The 19645-nt window shown below is 35.1% G+C and overlaps 1 protein-coding gene across 1 annotated transcript in view; it reads left to right on the top strand.

Moving 5' to 3' along the window:
* Positions 1-5251, top strand: part of RAB18 (RAB18, member RAS oncogene family) — a 29422-nt gene extending 24171 nt beyond the window's left edge. Inside the window, exons 6-7 of the mRNA XM_081069487.1 lie at positions 28-94; positions 3307-5251. Of these exons, the coding sequence (XP_080925613.1) occupies positions 28-94; positions 3307-3479 (240 nt within the window). The 3' untranslated portion in view covers positions 3480-5251. The remainder of the gene's footprint in view (positions 1-27; positions 95-3306) is intronic.
* The last annotated feature ends 14394 nt before the right edge of the window (positions 5252-19645 follow it).

Below are 19645 nucleotides of genomic sequence, written 5' to 3' on the forward strand. Positions count from 1 at the left end.
TCCTTAATCTTTGCATTCATCTTTTAGGAAAACCGTGAAGTCGATAGAAAAGAAGGCCTGAAATTTGCACGAAAGCACTCCATGTTATTTATTGGTAGGTGTGTGAATATTTATCCTTTTATTATTAATGAGGAATTTAGAAATGGAGTTTCTACTGAATTTGTTCTTTATGAATCATAAAATATATGTATTTAGTTAATAGTTGTCCCATGCTATAAAATCTTACTGTAGAATCAGGTTCTTTATTTTTCCTTCTATTAAAAACAAATGTATATAGGATCACATTATGTAAACATACAGAACACAGTCACATCTTCCTTTCAGGATATAAGGCATTCAGTAAAGCCAGGCACTCACTGTCAAGTTGTTCCTTGCTGGTCCATGTGCTAGCAGCAGTGGCATCAGCAGGGAGCTTGCTAGAAATGTTTCATCTCGAACCCTAACCCAGATTTTCTGAATTAGAATCTGCATTTTAACAAGATCTTCATGTGATTTGTGTGCACATTAATATTTCAGAAGCATGGTAGAGCAGAGCTTGGCAAAGTACAGCATGGACCAATTCTGGCCCCACCATTGTATTGGAACACAGCCTGCCCAGTCACCTACATATTGTCTATATTGTCTATGGCTATGTCTACTGTCTATGGGGGCAGAGTTCAGTAGTTATAACAGAAATCACGTGGCAGCTGAAGCCTAAAATCTGTACTGTCAGGCCCTATACAAAAAAAGTTTGCAGACCTCTCCTCTAGAAAAGTTTGCTGACCTCTCGCCCATATCAGAAATACCTGGGGAGCTTTTGAAAATTACAGGCCCTTGGGCCTTATCACAGGTCTGAAAGACGGCCTGGAAGACAGTATATAAAAACACTCTGGTTGATTGCCAGCTTTGGGAATGACCGGTGTCGCTGTTCATGGTGCCAGAACCTAAGAAATCAGGAAATGGATGTGGGAGTACACCATGTATAGATAGAACCCGGCAGTGTAAGTGAAAGGTATAGGGAATTTTAGGAACCAAGTATTGCCCCTACTGCTTACTTGCTGGGTGTCCTTCATTTCTATACGTTAGTTTATTTACTATTTATTGAACACAGGATATTGAATAGTGAACAAAATGAACAAACCTTTTGCCCTCATGGAGCTTGTATTCTAGTACAGGAAACAGAGTTAAAAAAGTAAGTAGTGCTATGAAAGAAATAAAACATTGTAAGGAGAGAGAGGACGACCAGGGTGGGAGCTGACTAGGGAAAGTTCTTCGGGGCACTGCCATTTGAGCAAGAAACCCTCATGTGAACGTCTAGAGGGAGAACATTTCAGGCTGAGAGACTAGTGAGTATTTCCAGAGGAAGAAACCAGTTTAATGTAGTTAAGAAACAGGAAGAAAGCTTGTGGGCTGTGGCAGTGTGTGTTGAGGGAAAGGGTAGTGATGATGGGAGATGAGATTTAAAAAGGTCATGTTGGACCTCACGGGATATGCTAAAGAAATAGATTTTATTCCAAGTGTGGTGGAAAACAAAGGAATAGTGCTGTGATCTGATATTCTTAATAAAAAAACAACAACAATGACCCAGTTGTGTAGGAAATGGTCCCTGAGAAGCAGAAACCATAGGCTAGTTATTCTGTTACAGTGGCCCAGATGGATGATGTTGGTGGCTGTGAGTATGGGAGCAGTGGGAGGTGGAAAGTTGGCAGATTGCAAGATACTTTGACGGTAAAGCTGACAGGCAGTGGTTATAAATTGGGTGTGGAGACTAAGGAAAGAGAAGAATCAAGGATAACTTTGGGTTTTTGGCATGAGAAACTAGGTGGATTGTGCTGCCATTAACCTGGCTGTGGAAGACTGAGATAAGAACAGGTTTGAGTAGGAGAGTAGGGAATCAAGAATTCTGCTTCAACATAAGAATGAGCTGTCTTTCAGATAACCAGTGGACAATGCTGGTCATTGGCATTTAAGTACCATTTAATGTCATGGGATTGGGGTGATCACTATAGGAAAAACTATAGAAAAGTGCTGAAGATTGCATCCTGGCGTGCTCCAACAATTAGAGGTCAGCAGAAAGAGGAGTTGCCAGCAAATAAAACTGTGAATGACATGCCAGTGAGAGGAGGAGTCACAGAAGTGTTCAGTGTCCTGGAAGTCAAGTGAACAAAGTATTTAAAGAAAGAAGGTGATCAACTGTATCTCATGCTGCATGATCTCAAATAAAATGACATTGGACTGAAGAAGGCAGAGGTTGTGGGTGGTCTTGAAAAGAATAATTTCAATGGAGTGGTGGGAACAAAAGTCTGAGTAGTTTGAAGAAAGAATGCGAGATAGTAAAGTGGAAACAGCTTATGTAGATATCTCTTTACAATTTTGCTTTGAAAGATAGTAGAGAAACTGGGTGGCTGCTAGAAGAAGATGGGGACTGGAGGGCAGGTTGGTTGGTTGGTTGGTCCGTCGGTCGGTTAGTTAGTTAATAGGATGGACAATAATTTTGGTAGGCTTTTAAGCTGGTTGGTATGACCCAATAGAGAGGGCACATGATCCTTCAGTGAATGAAAAGGGGTGGGATCCCATGCCCTAGAGAAAGGGATGGCCTGAGAGCAGGGAGAATTCATCCATTGTAACATGAGTTACGGTAAAGCATGAGGCTACATCTGCAGGTAGGTTGGTAAATCTATTAGTGGGATCGTCAGTAGTTCTTGCCAAATTGCTTCTGTTTCTCTTAACACTAGATCATCAGACGAGATAGAGGAGATTGAAGATGAAGGAATAAAACAGTCATCTTAGGTAGTGAAAAAGGTAATCACTAGGAAAGTGTAGGATTGGGGAGCAGGATGAAGTGTCCACATGTGTTTCATGAGCATAAATTTAAAATGGGAGCAGTGTCCATGGTTGTATATCATTCATCCAACAACCTATATAGCTGCTTGGTTGCAGGCATAGAACAACCATATTAACTGTTTAACCTGTAGCTCAATTTCCTTGTTCTAAAATAGGAATAATACTTGCTTCGGGGGCTAGTTTTAAGAACTAATTGAAAAATTAAGGCAAGAACTTGGGCATAATATTTGAGAAGGACTTTACAGTTTACAGTTCTATCACAATTCTTGGGCTTATATACCACTGTTCGTATGGATAGAATTTACAAAGCTCAATTTTGAGAGTTGGGGGAAATTCACTAATATTAAACCTATGGGGGGGGGGAATTGTTGACTTGGCTCTTTATGTACTGTCATCTGATAGTTAGGCCATAATAATTTCCCAGGAAGACATAGGAGTATGACCAGAAGAGAATATACAATGACATTTTTCCTTGAATTTTAGAGGCAAGTGCAAAAACCTGTGATGGTGTACAGTGTGCCTTTGAGGAACTTGTTGAAAAGATCATTCAGACACCTGGACTGTGGGAAAGTGAGAACCAGAATAAAGGAGTGAAACTGTCACACAGGGAAGAAGGCCATGGAGGAGCCTGCGGAGGTTATTGCTCTGTGTTATAAACTCTGGGAAACACCATCTCTTGCATATTTGACCAGATAGTGACATCTTTCTGTATATAAATTCATCCTACTGTATACTAACTGCTATTGTAGGGACCCTGCAGTTTGCACATATTTGTTTTGTATCATGACAGTAAATATTTGCAAGAAATCCCACTCATGGGCTTTCCCAGGTAAAATGTTATGGTAAGCATGCACAGTTTGCAGTCTACAGTTTTTTATGTAACATACCATAGGTGTATGTTTACAAGAACATTTGATTTTGTGATTTTACATTTATCGTGATTAAAAAATATCCACCTATCTAGTATATGTTGATAACAAGGTCTACTTTTGGTCTTCTTTTCTCTTAAATACTCCTAACAATTAGTGAATTGATTGGTATGTAGAACTCCTAGAAACCACTGGGAGATACACAGGTATTCTCAAACATGGCACATTTCTTCAGGAATAACAAAGAGCATGATTCCACAGCTTTTCTAGGATGTTTGCTGACAGATTCAGTACTAATTAAAATTCTCTTTACAGTATGTAGTCCAGACCAATTTATAATTAAATCTGTTTGTTTTGATGATGCTTCTAAAATAGCATTAATATGTTATAGAAGTTTGGTCTTACTTTTTAATTTACTTCAATGAGTAGCTCAGTTGCTTAATTGGAGTTTTAATTCTGTGACATTTACGTGGATTCATGACCCTTTGTGTAGCATTTTTAGTTATGTGGTGTTCAGCAGAATGGCAATAAGGTTTTCCCCTATTTTGGTTTCGGGGGAACGTGAATAATGGATTGATGTGGCTCATGTTAGAACTTGCCACTTTTGAAACCAACAGCTTTTTCCGTAAACATTGGTAGTGTTTGTCTAGTACCTCAACTGTAGCCCGTGTAATGTTTATGAATATCTGTATCTTATGACTTCCATAAATGGCTTCTTGATATTCAGAAACCTGTATCTGTGTTTTGAGGGTTGAGAAAAAAACAAACACTAAATGACAATTTGAGAAAGGCATATTTATTGCTTCCAGATTTTTATGTGTATGGGAGAATACTGTTGCAATGAAAGTCTTGGTTATTTATTGTAACAAGTAGTCAATAGTTTATCAAAACCAACCAGTACAGACTAATAAATCTTTTCCACAGTATTCATTTTGCTAACCTCTTGCTGATGTACACTGTATATGTTTTTCACTCACGTTATTTAATTTACATTGATCTCTGCTGTTTAAACCCCCAAATGAGTAATGTTCCCTTCAAGCAGGACACTATAATACCCCTGATATTTCTGGGCAGTTTGTTCTCTGTATACAGTTGCAAATGATAAACATTTTTGTGAGTTACCTTTGCAATACATTTGATAATGGATTTACTTCAAATTGTATTCTTTCTGAAATGTCCATCTTCGCACTTGGTTCACACTTGTTGGACTACATCACATGTGACTAAAGTTTTATATAGTATGTATGTTTTTACCAAGTATAAAACATTTAGTACTTCAGTGTTGGAGAAAGGTAGCCAATACTTGTATTTACGATTAGTTTGTATTATGTTAAAACTGTAGATTTGCATATTTATGTAGTGTCTATATTAACAAGATATTTCTGTTTATTGCTTTTTGCTCCTTGGGCTATTTAATAACCTATCTGTGCATTCATTTGTTGTCTTGATTTGGTCAGAATTTGGATACATGAGTCATTTAACTTTTAAAAATTAATTTTGTTTGATTTATATTGCAACCTTTTATAGTTTTTGAATAAATATAGCCTGCTTTCCCTAGATGCATTTGTTCAGGAAGTATTATACATTTCCCTATTATTTTCATCAGCTGAGGAACATCTGTTATAGTTATGTGGTGTTAAATAGGGTTATTCAAGTTCTATTGTATTCTATGGTTTTCACTTTACTATTTTGTTGCAAGCTTATTTGTTTCATAGTGGAGGTTTTCTAAGTGAAGTAGTTGTAATATCCAAAATTTGCCACTTAAATAACAGGATTTTGTTAATTTTTCTTTTCCAATCATTTGAAGTCATTTTAAAGTACCTTCTGTAGATGGTGCAGATTAGAACAAATTAGGGCATAGTGGTTTGAGTTTTAGGAGTACTGGTACAGACCTAAACAAACAGATAACTATTCAATTTATATTAAGACAAATAGTATTTATTGAAAGCTTCCTTGGTGTGAGACGTGCTGTTCTAAGTGCTGGATTATCATGGAACCTCACAGCAGCCTTAACAGATTGGTTGGCACTCCTATTATGCCCATTTTAAAGATGAGAATAATAAAACATGTTAGGTAACTTCCCAAAGATCACATAGCTAATCAGTGATGGAGCTGGATTCCAGTCAAGGCGTCTTCACTTCTGAGTCCATGCCCTTAACCACTGCTCTCTTTGCTGTGGCTAGTTACTAGCTCTATTTTAATGCAGCAGGGGTGATAAAGTTTCCCTGTTTCTTAGTTGCTCTTTTTTATGAATAGTAGAAGTAGTTCAGATTTTTTGGTTATAGAGTAAATCCCATTGATGTAAACCAACTGTGTGAGTCATTTGTCTTAAAAATTAAGGTAGCTTGTCTGTTAGTTCTTTTACATTCTCAGGGTAGAATGAAAATCTCTGACTTAGAATAGTACAAAGTTGGACTTACAGCACCTTAACTTCCTATTTGTAATTGGACTTGAGAATCAAGAAATTAAACCTAGGAACAGTCTTTTGTTCAAAATCGAAATTGGGAGGTATTTTCATTTCAAGTACTTAATTGCCATCTACAAATTCACACGTGATGTTGACTTTCTCATTGAGTGCAGTGGAATTGGATTTAATTTTGATTCATTATAGTTTGCATGCTTAAAATATGTGATTCTGTACAAAGTGTGGGTCTGGCCCCATAGCTTTAATAGCATCCTTAGATCACTCTTTCCCTGTGGGATGGTACAGATTACCTCATCTCCATAATATTTTAAAAGACAGTTTAGTGTATATTTTTTCTAACTGATTTTCACGTGAACTGGAAACATCCTCTAGTTTGTAAGTCTTCTCTAGAGTGTAAGTCTTCTCAGTATTCAAAAATTATGCTTCTGTCCCTTGGTTCTTTGGTTCTTTTTTTTTTTTTTTTGAAAAGCCTTAGACAAATTTTATTTCTCTAAGAGGACAGCTTTATGAATCATTGTTTAAAATTACATATTAATATAATCAGATTTATGGCACTATAACAACTGTAATACATCCAAACATTGATCGTAGCCATAACAGCAGATATCAAAATGATGTCTGTCGAAATCTTTAGGTTCATACACAGTGATAAATATTGGAAAATTCAAAAAAAGCTATCAGTTTACACCACTGAAGTATTAATGACAACTTGGTTGTTTGGGTGTTGTATAAACAGCTGGTGTTTGGGCAGTATGCGTATGTAAAACTTAATACTGCTTGGTTTCATCCACAAAATTTGCTGAAAAGCTAGTTAGATGCCAAGAAACACAGTTTGAATACTATATAGATTTTGATATACACATATGAAACAAAAATACTTTCCTTCAGTAAGGATTTTCACATGCCATATGTTTAATGGGAAAGAAGGAAAATGCTATGTAAAGAGCCCAGTAAAGTTGTACCATTTATATTTTACATGATATACTTCTTAGTCAAAAGCGATATATATTCTTGTGATGCATTCAAAACTACATCATCACTAATATTAGAGCACAGTGGACGGTATTCAGATTCAAGTTTGGCATTAGCTTCTACATTTCTAGTTATGCTTTCCACCAACTCCTGCTGCTTCTTTATCAAGTTGGTCAATGTGTCATTATCAGAGGGTAAGGGGGGTGGGGGAGTGGGAGATGAGGGTAAGGAGGATCAAATATATGGTGATGGAAGGAGAACTGACTCTGGGTGGTGAACACACAATGGGATTTATAGTTGATGTAATACAGAATTGTACACCTGAAATCTGTAAATTTACTAACAATTGTCACCCCAATAAATTTAATAAAAATAATAATAAAAAAAAAAGTCTGTGGGATTGACGTAGGAATCACCAACTGTTCTCTTGGAGCGAGATTTCCTCGAGGTAGGAACCAATCATTTAGCCTTCCAATACAAGGTGTGTGAAGGACTGGCCTAGGAGTGGTGCTGAGAAGTGTTTCGTGGTGCCTTCATGAGAAGCTGGGTTCTCATCTCTGCCAGCCTGTCATTAGGCTTGTTTAGTTTGTTTTCCAATGACGTTCTAAGTTTTAATTCCTCTAGGTAGAGGCGCTTACATTCTTCCAATTCTATTTTAAAAGAATCTCAAGAAATTTTCACTTTGGAGAATTCAGATTCCAGACGTTGAATTCTGACCTCCATGTCACTTATGGAAGCGTCACCGTGTTCATTTAACGGGTCTGTGTTTTCGTGAGATGCTGCTTGTTCAGCCATACTAATTTCAACAAAGGAGTCTTCAGAGTGGCCGCTTGAGTTCAGCTTGAATTGTAATTCAGACACAATGCCCAGCAGATTTGCCATTTTAGCTTGAAGGCGCGCCACCTGGGTCTTTAGCTGTTCCATTTCCTGTTCTGCTACTGCTTTGGGGTTCCCAGGGGGGTCCTGGAATGACCTTTCTGTTTTCCCTTTTAGTTTTCCAAGTTCTTCCTTCAATTTTTCATTTTCTTGACTCAAAATTGTTAGTCGTTCTTTGGCTGCTTTGCTCTGGATCTCAAAAAAAAAGGCGTTCTTTCTGTTTCTCTGTCCAGGCTGAAAGCTCCTCAAATCGTCCTTTCATAGCTTGGGCATTCAGCTTCAATGGCTTCTTTCAGCTGATGATTCTCCAACAGGAGCTCCTTCATTTGCCGCAGCAGCTCCTCTAGGGTGAATGTGTCCAGGTTTGGGTGAGCCAGATTGGGGGGGTCCATTTCCTGTGGTTTCATTGGGGCTGTCCCCCTTTTCAGTTAGGCAGTTAAGTGGTTGATGGGACATGGCAACAGGCCCGCCTCTCCCTGGGTCACTGCTTCCTGGGTATCTGCCCGCTGGGGGACTCGGTACCCGGATGCAGACGCAGACCAGAGGACCCGTGGGAGGCCCTTGGGTTCTTTTTTTACTTATTAAGTTTATGGGGTGACATTGGTTAGTAAAGTTCTACAGGTTTCAAGTGTACGTTTTTATAATACATCTTCTATATATTGAATTCTGTGTTCACCACCCAGAGTCAATTCTCCTTCCATCACTATATATTTGATCCCCTTTCCATTCTACCACCCCTCATCTCCTTACCCTCTGGTAACCACTAAACTGTTGTCTGTGTCTATGAGTTTTTGTTTCTTTGTTTGTTTTGTTTGTTTGTTGTTTAACAGTCACACTTAGGAAGTTTTTTGTCTTTCATATATTTTCCCTAGTTGGATATGGGGTCAAAGCATTTCATCAGTTTTCAGAAGACATTTTACTAGTTCTGACCCAAGTTATTCCAAGATAAATCAACTGTAGACTTCATCCTGGGTTTTGTCTAGGAATGTTGAGAGAAGAGAATATAAATGGATTGCCTAAGTCAGTCTATTGGCTAAGACTTGGGGCCAAAACATGGATTTACCCAGGAATCTCTCATTTTTCCCCCCAAAATGGAAAGATCTATCAGGTTGGAGAGGGGGAAAAGGTAGTCAATTTCTGTTAAGTTATGGGGCTTTAAATTTTACTGTTGGTTGCTAGCTTTTTGTTTCGTATTTAGGAACCAGTAATGTTTCTCATTATGTATAAAGTTTGCTTAAGTGCCTTTTAGTTAATGTTGTTTTGCATACGTGCACGTTTCCAATAGCAATGTGAAGTCCTATTCTCAGTTCTGCCCCCCATCATCTCTCTCCCACACAAACAACATTTTTTTTCTTTTTTAATTACCCTAATAAGCAACAAATTATGTATTTGGATTGTATATGTATATGTATTGTAAATGGATCATGGATGTTTCTTCAATCAATAGGTATACAGTTGAATTATTTCTAGATTCTAGTCTGTTTCACCAATGAAGTCCTGCCAAAATCATATCCATTTTGGTTTACAGTATATATATATACGTATATATATATGTATATACGTGTATATATATATATATACTTTATATATACTTTATATATATATATATATATATATATATATATATATACTGTAATTCAAGTTCTTACTGAGTTTTTTAAAACATTTTGGCAATCATTTTATCCAGTTACAAAATAAAGTCCTTTGGAATTCTGACAGGAGCTGCATTAAATTTATATATTAATTTATAAAGTGACATTTTAAAAAGTCTTCCAATCCAGAGACATGGCATATGTTTCCATTTATTCAGTTGTTTTATGTCCTTCAATAAAATATTAGGATCTCTTTCATATACACCCTCTAGCTATATTTGTTAATGCATTCCTAGACAATTTATCATTTTTACTATAGTATATTAAGGTTTTTTTCATTTCCATTTCTTATTTTTCTCTGTAATAGAGAAAAATTAGTTTATATAGTCTTATAAACAGTATCTTACCAAATTTGATATTAATGCTAATCTCTTTTAGTGGTTCTTATTTTCTAAGTTCAAAATAATATTTGTGAGTAAAAATAATTTTGTCTGATCCTGATTTGATGACAGTATTTTGCTTTTTAATGTTTGATTTGCTTTTTTTCTTTTATTTCAAGAAATAGTCTTTACTATTTTAGAATATTAGTTTAGCTTCATTCTTTCAATATTTTATTTCAATCTTACTTGGAATGGTAGCTGAATCTTTTCAATTTTTTCAAATTTTTTTTTTTTGCCACCTATTGACATAAGCAAATGGTTTCGTTGTTTGCTTGGTTTAAAATAATGAATTATGTTGAAGATTTTCTGTTGCAAAATCATTCTTACATTCTTGAAATGTATCTTACTAGTCTGAGTTGTATTTTAAAAAATAGTTTACTGGATTTAACTACTCGTGTGTGACTTTTGCATTTATAAACTACACGAAGACATAGACTGAGTCTTATAAATTGAAATCTGTCTTCTACACCTAGAAAAAAGCACTTCATACGTACAATTGTAGCCCCCCCACCCCAGACCTCTAGGGGTTCCATTGTGTTTTATGAGAGGGAGTTTTAATGGGAATGGATCCAGTGAGCACAAACTGTGTAGCCATGCATGGAAGCCTTACCTAGAAAAGTGCCCGATACTAGATCAGTTTACTCTAAAATTCCAAATTTACTACCATTGACTATATCAAGTGTCTTAATTTCTTCTGTATTTCTTCTGTAGTTGGGGGTTATACCTTATTTCTTATTCCTAACTACGTTTTCATTTTCTCTCTTGGTCGGACTTGTTGGGAGTTTAATCTGCTTGTATTTTGAAAGAACAAGATTTTTTTTACTTCTACTTTAAAATTTGTATTCCCTTTTAAAACCATTTATTTTGGAATAATTATACATTTGCAAGAAGTTGCAAAGATAGTACAGCCATGTACCCTTCACCCCGTGGTTACATCCTACAAAGCTATAGTACGAATTAAAACCAGGAGATCGACATTGGTCCAATGCATGTGTATGATTGTATTTCTATCCTTTTATCACATGCATATTAGTGTAACCTCCACCATACTCAAGATGCAGAACACTTCCATCATCACAAAGATCTGTCTTACTCTGTCCATTTATAGTCATGCCTCCCCCTTTCGTCCATCTTTCCTAAACCCCAGCAACCAGTTTGTTCTCCATCTCTATATAATTTTGTCCTTTCAAGAATGTTACATAAATGGAATCATATCCTGTCATACATCCAAGCTGTGTGTATCAACAGTTTTTTCGTTTCATTACTGAGTAGTAATGATACGGCTATACATAATTTGTTCAGGTTGTGTGTGTAGACAGATGTGTCAGGAGTGTGGGAGCTGGGTCATCAACCTTGATTCTTAATTCTTTATGACTTTCTTTTGATTTATTAGAAGTTTTAAAAATGTTCTTTAGTTGCATGCTTAGTATATTGTCTTTCTCTTTTTATTTTTAGTAATGGAAGCATTTAGACTATTTTCTACTGCATACAGTTTACCTGTCTTAAGATATTTTGATATCAAGTGCTCTTTTTCTTTGTAATATGTTTCAATTATGCCTTTGGGTAGAAAGTATTTTGAAGAGTGTGTCTTAATTTTATATTGTGAGGACTTTGTTTTGTTTTCTTTTTTCCCTCTTAGGTTATTATTTCGTGTTGTAAATTTCTGGTTTACAATTCAATTATGGTTAGAGAATGTGGAGTATAAAATCTGTACTTTTTGGAATTCATTAAGGTTTTCGTGGTGGCCAAGAATTTGATTTTTTTTTTTCTGGTTGGTTGGTTCATATTTATCATTACTTGTTTACATTTGCGTTTGGATAGCTCAGGTCAGTCAAGGGCAAGAGCAATTCGTCTGGCATGCTATGTTGTGGTATGTTGGAGTTGCCAGTTTGGAGCATCTAAATTTTTTCTAAGTAGGAGAGAGCTGTGATACGAGTATGAAGATAGACTAAAAAAGTACTTGTACTCAAGTCAGAGAAGATGGAAACCAAGAAGGAATATAATTACAGGAAGACAAAATACTATAATTTACTGTCTCATAGGTACCAGGTCCTGTGCTTGGCTTTCACTCGTATTAATCATTAAATCTTCAAATGCGTGTACACCATGCTGTATAGAATACACTGTGTAAATCTTCAAATGTGTGTACACCACACTGCGTAGAGTACACTGAGTACACTATTTACAGGCACATGTACTAAAGATGTTTCTAAGAGTACTAGAAAGAAAATTATTAAACCTTCACAAGAATCCAGTGAGTACATGTGACACTTTTTATTTTACAGAGAAAGAAACAGAAGTTCAGAAAGATTAAGAAAGTTTCCCAAGGTCACACAGATAATAAATAACAGTTGGGGTTGTGATTGATTTTTTTTAAATACTTCATGGATATAAGAAATTTAATATATACATATTTATAGAAAATAAAATTATACAGATGCATCTATTAATTAAAACATGTATCATTCACATTTTCTATAACACTGTTATTTTGTCCACATGAGGTGTCAAATTCTGAAATAGTTGTATTAATGGTTTTATTGCGATACATGTTTATCAAGTTCTTATAGATCTATAAGTTTTAGCTTTATGTTATTTTGTCCATACAGGAACACGATGTATATATTCTTTATGATTGTATCTTTTATTATTATACAATACTCCCTTTTACTCTTTGATTAGTTTGGACCTTGAATTTTGCTTAATCTGATGATATTGCAACCATGTATTGTTACTTCATTAAAATTTTTTCATCTTTTTAAAAGAATATAGATAATGTAGATATGTTATAAAGAACAAATCATATTTGTTCATCATATTTGATGAACACCCATTGAAGTTGTGTGTGTGTGTGTGTGTGTGTGTGTGTGTGTGTGTAAAATTTATTTTTGGAAATTTACTCCATTTCTGTATAAACCAGTCTTGGTGATAAAAGCAGACTTATCTTTAGATTTTCTCTCCCAACTTTGGAAACATTTAAACAATATGCAAAATACAGGAATTCAGATTTGTTTTCAAACTGTATTAAGGTCTGTTTAAGCATGAGCCCAAAAACAGTACAGAGTGGGAATGGGGTCAAAAGAAGGTGAACAAAATTGAGAAAAGCTTACTTTTAAACACAAATTTGATGGAGAAGAGAACCTGGTTGAAGCATATAAAGGGAAGGATATGGAAATACCAAAATTCACTTAGTTCCAAATGATAAAGACGCAACTATTGGAAATCCCATTTCAAGCTCCAGTGATAAATATCATTTGTATAAATTACATCTTAGTTGTGTCATTCTGGATGGGAGCAATCCTTTGACAATGTTTGTGTATACGATGTACACTTCAAATATCTTACAATTTTATTTGTCAGTTATACCTCACTAAAGCTGAGGGGAAAAAGCTTTTTCAAGAATGGGTCTTGACAGGAAAAAATGCTTAACCTCACTAACCATCAGAGAAATGCAAATAACCACAGATACCACGTCACCCCAATCAAAATGGCTATCATCAATAAATCAACAAACAAGTGCTGGCGAGGATGTGGAGAAAAGGGAACCTTTGTGTGCTGTTGGTGGGATTGCAGTTTAGTGCAGCCACTATGGAAAACAGTATGGCGGTATCTCAAAAATCTGAAAATGGAACTACCTTATGATCCAGCAATTCCACTCCTAGGTATCTATCCGGAGAAATCCAAAACTCTTAATTCAAAAACATTTATGCACCTCTGTGTTTATTGCAGCACTATACACAATAGCCAAGACATGGAAACAACCGAAATGCCCATTGGTAGATGACTGGATTAAGAACTATGGTACATTTATACAATGGAGTATTACGCAGCCATAAAGAAGAAAGAAATCTTACCATTTGCAACAATATGGATGGACCTAGAGAACATTATGTTAAGTGAAATAAGTCAGACAGAGAAAGACAAATACCATATGATCTCACATATGCGGAATCTAAAGAAAAGAATAAATGAATGAACTAATCAGAAACGGTTTCAGAGACATAGAGGAAAAACAGGGTTGCTAGATGGGGGTGAGGATAATGGGCAAGGTGAGGGGATTAGAAATCACTGTCAGTAACCACAAGAGTGCCACAGGGTTACAAAAGTTAATTTGGGGAATGTAATCAATAATGTAAAGATTTTGTACGGTATCCAATGGACACTTGTCTCATTAGGGCGACCACCTCAGGGATGATGTAGATGCCTGATCACTGCACTGTACACCTGAAGCTGAACAATAATGATTGTCAACTACAAGTTTCTATATATGTGTGTGTGTATATATATACATATATATATGTGTGTGTGTGTATATATATATATGTGTATATATATATATATATATATATAATGTATATACTTACAAGAAGCGGAGTACAGCATTAGGAATAGAGACAGTGGAAACGTAATGGCTGTGTGCGATGTCTGAGGGATAGTGGATGGGGGAGGGGAGTTGACACTGGGGGATATAAATGCTAAATGTCTAACTATTACATTGTTTTGTGCACCTAAAACAAAACAAACAAACAAAAAGAATGGGTCTTGATAAGTATTATGGTTCTTAGATTAGTATTTGAAAACCGATTGAAATAAATTCAGTAGTTTCTAAAACTTTATTGAATTTTAGATCCTCTTTGATTTAAATTTAAAAGACAATCTTATTTTGTGGATGCATAGGGAAATTTCCATCCATATGGCATCAAATGTTTTCATAAACATGGAAATGCAATGAAGATACAGTTGCTAGTGAAAAAAAATGGTCATTATGTAAACCAATGTTTTCTCATTCACAGAAATATTTGTAATTGTCTACAATCTAGAACCAGGCAGACAAATTCCCTACTTTCATGGAATTTATATCCTACTGGGATGAGACAGACCATAAAAAATTACATTTAGACATTGTGGTTATTTTTTTCTGGATCAAAATCCACATTATAGAATATTCTGCAGAAAAAGGTACGTTGTTTTGTTCTGCCGTTAAGATAAGAATGTTCCTTGGAAGTGAATTTGTTCTATCCTGAAAGGGCCTTGAGCTTGCCCATTTCTATTGCTGGGGTTACATGGCTTAAGATGAGACCTGAAACTGGAAAGACAGCAATACAAAAAATACCAGATTTTTGATTTTCAGTCAGGATGTTACAGGGAAGCTGGACATGGAGCATCAAGACCAACTTCAACTTTGCTATTTTCCAGATTTTGAAATTTGCCTATTAGATTTGTAAAGGTTCAGGGCAGAATTGTCGCCTGTCATGTCAGACTATTTCTCTGCACAGTCAGGTTTGGGGACAGTTTGAGTGATGGTATATCTAAATCCACGTAATAATAAAGTGAGGTTATATTTTATTCCTTTCACATGCATGTGCTGTATAACACTATGGTCATCAAAAATGGAATTAGTTATTTTTAAGGGAAAATTATATATCAAAAAGAATGAGCATTTTCTACTAGAAATGTTTGTAATTTTCATAGTCCAATAAAAGAGAAAAGGCAGGATATAAATGTGATTGAACCATCAATACTTCTAAACAAGATCTTTCATTTCTCCATGAGGTGGCAGCAGCTCTTCAGTTATCTGAGAAATCCTACAGTGCAAGTCCTGTTCAAAGCCTTAGAACCCGTCCAACTGAGAATTTTTACAGGCTGTGATTTTGTGTGTGTCCCACCTTTCTTCTCTTTCTGTCGGTCTATCTTTCTCCCTCTCCCTCTCCACCTCTCTCTCTCCTTTTTCTTTTCTTACTGGCCAAGTTCAGCCATGGGTCACATTTTTTATTAGACCCAAGTCTTTTTGTTCTGACAGGGCCTACTTATGCTGAAGTCAACAGACAGCCTTGAGCCTCCACTGAGATTCCCTTGGCTGAATGTGGAGACAATGGAAGCATAAACGAACTTGCATTTTACAGGACAGGATTTCTTCCTTCCTGTGATATGCCTTTATCTTTTTAAAGAGAAGTTTCAGGGGATTGAATAGAGCTATTACAGATACAATAAAGAAGCAACCGATATTTTGTACAACTGGGTTAATTTAAGGCTTTAAAATGATTTATATTTTTTGCTTTAAAATCATGTTACAGCTTAAAGATGAAATTATATTAGGCTTCTTTTTTGTGAGGAAAGAGAACTGTTTTCTGGAAACCGTCAGTTAAAGGATTTAAAATTGCACTTCATTTTCCACCAAACTTTTTAAACTAAATTGTTCTATGATTTTGACTCCAGTATACTGAATACATTTAATTCTAATAGGTTTTCTTTTCCAAATGTTTCAAATTATAAGACAATCCTGCCATTGTATTCTTCATCAGAATCTGGCACTACCTCTCTTTCTCTGCTTATTTTGCTTAAATGACACTATTTCTGGACTGAGTAATGACAGACATGCTTGATATAAATATATGTTTATAATGTTAGAGTCATTTTTAGAAGGTTCAGAAAGTCTTCGGCTAATGTTCTTGATTATACTTCCCACTTTAAAAATATTTTTTCGATAACATCTGCATTTTTTAGTTATGTTCTATGTGTTTAATTTTTGCTTCTATATTGATTTATTTACCTTTTTTTTAATACTGATCCTGTTTTTATTTACATTTTTGATTTTTTTTTACAAATGTGACTGAATTTATTTTACTTCCTTTTTTATTAGTTTCAGGTGCACAAAACAATGTAATAGTTAGACGTTTATCATTTATATCTCTCACACTGTGTCATCCCCCCTCACCCCATCCACTACACTTCTGACATCACACACAGCCGTTACATTTCCACTGCCTCTATTCCTAATGCTGTACTCCGCTTCTTGTAACTATATACATAACATATATATACACACACATATATATACATATATATGTATTGTATATATATACACATGTGTATGTATATATATATACATGTGTATGTGTGTGTGTATATATATATATATATATATATACATACATATATATATATAAATATATATAAACTTGTAGTTGACATTCATTATTCTTCAGCTTCAGGTGTACAGTGCAGTGATCAGGCATCTACATCTTCCCTGAGGTGGTCTCCCTAACGAGACAAGTGTCCATTGGATACCCTACAAAATCTTTACAACATTATTGATTATATTCCCCAAATTGACTTTCATAACCCCGTGGCAATCTTGTGGTTACTGACTGTGCTGGTTTTTTTTTTTTTAAGTTTATTGGGGTGACAATTGTTAGTAAAATTACATAGATTTCAGGTGTACAATTCTGTATTACATCATCTATAAATCCCATTGTGTGTTCACCACCCAGAGTCAGTTCTCCTTCCATCACCATATATTTGATCTCCCTTACTCTCATCTCCCACCCTCCTTCCCCCTTACCCTCTGGTAACCACTAAATTATTGTCTGTGTCTATGAGTTTTTGTTTTTAATTTGTTTGTCTTGTTCTTTTGTTGTTTTTGGTTTATATACCACATATCAGTGAAATCATGTGGTTCTCTGCTTTTTCTGTCTGACTTATTTCACTTAGCATTATACTCTCAAGATCCGTCCATGTTGTCACAAATGTTCCTATATCATCTTTTACTTTTTTAATAGACTTTATTTTTTGTAGTAGCATTAGGTTCAAGATTGCAAGATTACAAGGTTCAAGATTAGCAAGATTGAGGAAAAAGAACAGAGTTCCCATACACCCCCTACCCCACATCTGCACAACCTCCCCCACTATCAGCATCCCACAGCAGCTATTTTTTCTGTTATTGATGTCTAGTTTAATTCCAGTGTTGTCTGAGAACATGCTTGATTTCTATTCTTTCAAATTCATTATGATATGTTTTATGGCCTGGAATGTAGTCTATTTTGGTGAATGTAGGTAAATTTGAGAAGAATATATGTTCTGCTGTTGTTGGATGAAGTTGTCTATAGATATCAATTATATCCAGTTGTTTGATGGTGCTATTGAGTTCAACTGTCCTTCCTGATTTTCTGCCCACTGGGTCTGTCCATTTCTGACACAGGGATGTTGAAATCTCAAACTATAATCGTGGATGGATTCATCTATTTCTCCTTGCAGTTCTACCAGTTTTTGCCTTATGCATTTTGATGCTGTTGTTAGGTGCATATACATTGGAGTTGTTATGTCTTAGAGAATTCATCCCTTTATCATTAACTAATGCCCGTTTATCCATGATAATTCTCCTTGCTCTGACATCTGCTCTGTATGAAATTAATGTACCTAGTCTTGCTTTTGATTAGCATTAGCATGGTTTATATTTCTCCTTTCCTTCACTTTCAATTTATATGTGTCTTTAAAGAGGGTTACTTGAAGGCAACTTATAGTTGGGTCTTATTTTTTATCTGCTGTGACAATCTATTAATTGGGACATTTAGATCATTGATGTTTAAAGTGGTAATTGATATAGTTTGATTAATAGCTACTATATTTGTTACTGTTTTCTATGTGTTGCCCTTGTTCTTTATTCTTTTTTTTTTGTCTTCCACTCTTTTTCTTTCTTTTGTGGCTTTAATTAAGCATTTTATATGATTCCATTGTCTTTCTTAGCTTATCAATTATACTTCTTTTTAAACTTTTTTTAGTGGTTGCCCTAGACTTTGCAATGCACAATTACTACTAATCCAAGTCCACTTTTGAATAAAACTATACTGCTTAACAGGTGGTGCAAGTTCCTTATAAAAACAAAATGTTCCTAATTCTTCCCCTTCACGCCTTCTATCACTGATGTGATTCACTGCACTTATATATAAGCAGTACATAATCATACACGAAAGCATACATAATCAAATGCATTGTGGATAAGAAAAGAATAATAAAAGCTTATTTTATCATTCTCCAGTGCTCTTTCTTCATTTCCGTCGAGTTTTTGACCTATATTGTTTTCCTTCTGTCTAAAGAAAGAACTTCTTTTAACATTTCTTGCATGGCAGGTTTACTTGCAACAAATTCCCTCAATTTTTGTTTGTCTGGGAAAGTCTATTTCTCCTTCACTTTTGAAGGATACTTTCACAGGAAACAGACTTAAGGATTGTTTTTTTTTCTTCTTCTCTCAACATTTAAAAATTTTTATTTCCCTCTCTTCTTGCTTGCATTGTTGCTGAGGAAAAGTTTGATGTAATTCTTATCTTTGCTCCTTTACAGGTAAGTTTATTTTTATTCTGGCACCTTTCAAGCTTTTATCTTTGATTTTTTTGCAGTTTGAAAATGCAAAAACGATAGGTGTAGGTTTTTTGTTTTGTTTTGTTTGCATTAATCCTGCTTTGTGTTTCCTGAGCTTCCTGGTCTTGTGGTTTGGTGTTTGACTTTAATTTGGGGGATATTCTCAGTTTAATTTGGGGGATATACAAATATTTCTTCTGTACCTTCCTCTCTTTGCCTTCTAGTAGTTCCATTATGTATATTTTATAACTTTTGTGTTTGTTCCACAGTTCTTTAATATTGTTTTTTTTTCACTCTTTTTTCTCTTTGCTCTTGTGTGTAGGAGGATTCTATTCACATATCCTCAAACCTAGTGATTATTTTGTCAGCCATATCCATTCTACTAATGAGCACATCAAAGTCATTATTAATTTCTATTATAGTGTTTTTTATCCCTAGCTTTTTGTTGTTTTATTTTTTATTTGATTATAAGAAAAGTTGAGCATCTCTTCTCTTTTTATAATTTTTTTTTGA

Source organism: Rhinolophus hipposideros (genome assembly GCF_964194185.1).
Source record: "Rhinolophus hipposideros genome assembly, chromosome: 1".
Taxonomy (NCBI): Eukaryota; Metazoa; Chordata; class Mammalia; order Chiroptera; family Rhinolophidae; genus Rhinolophus; species Rhinolophus hipposideros.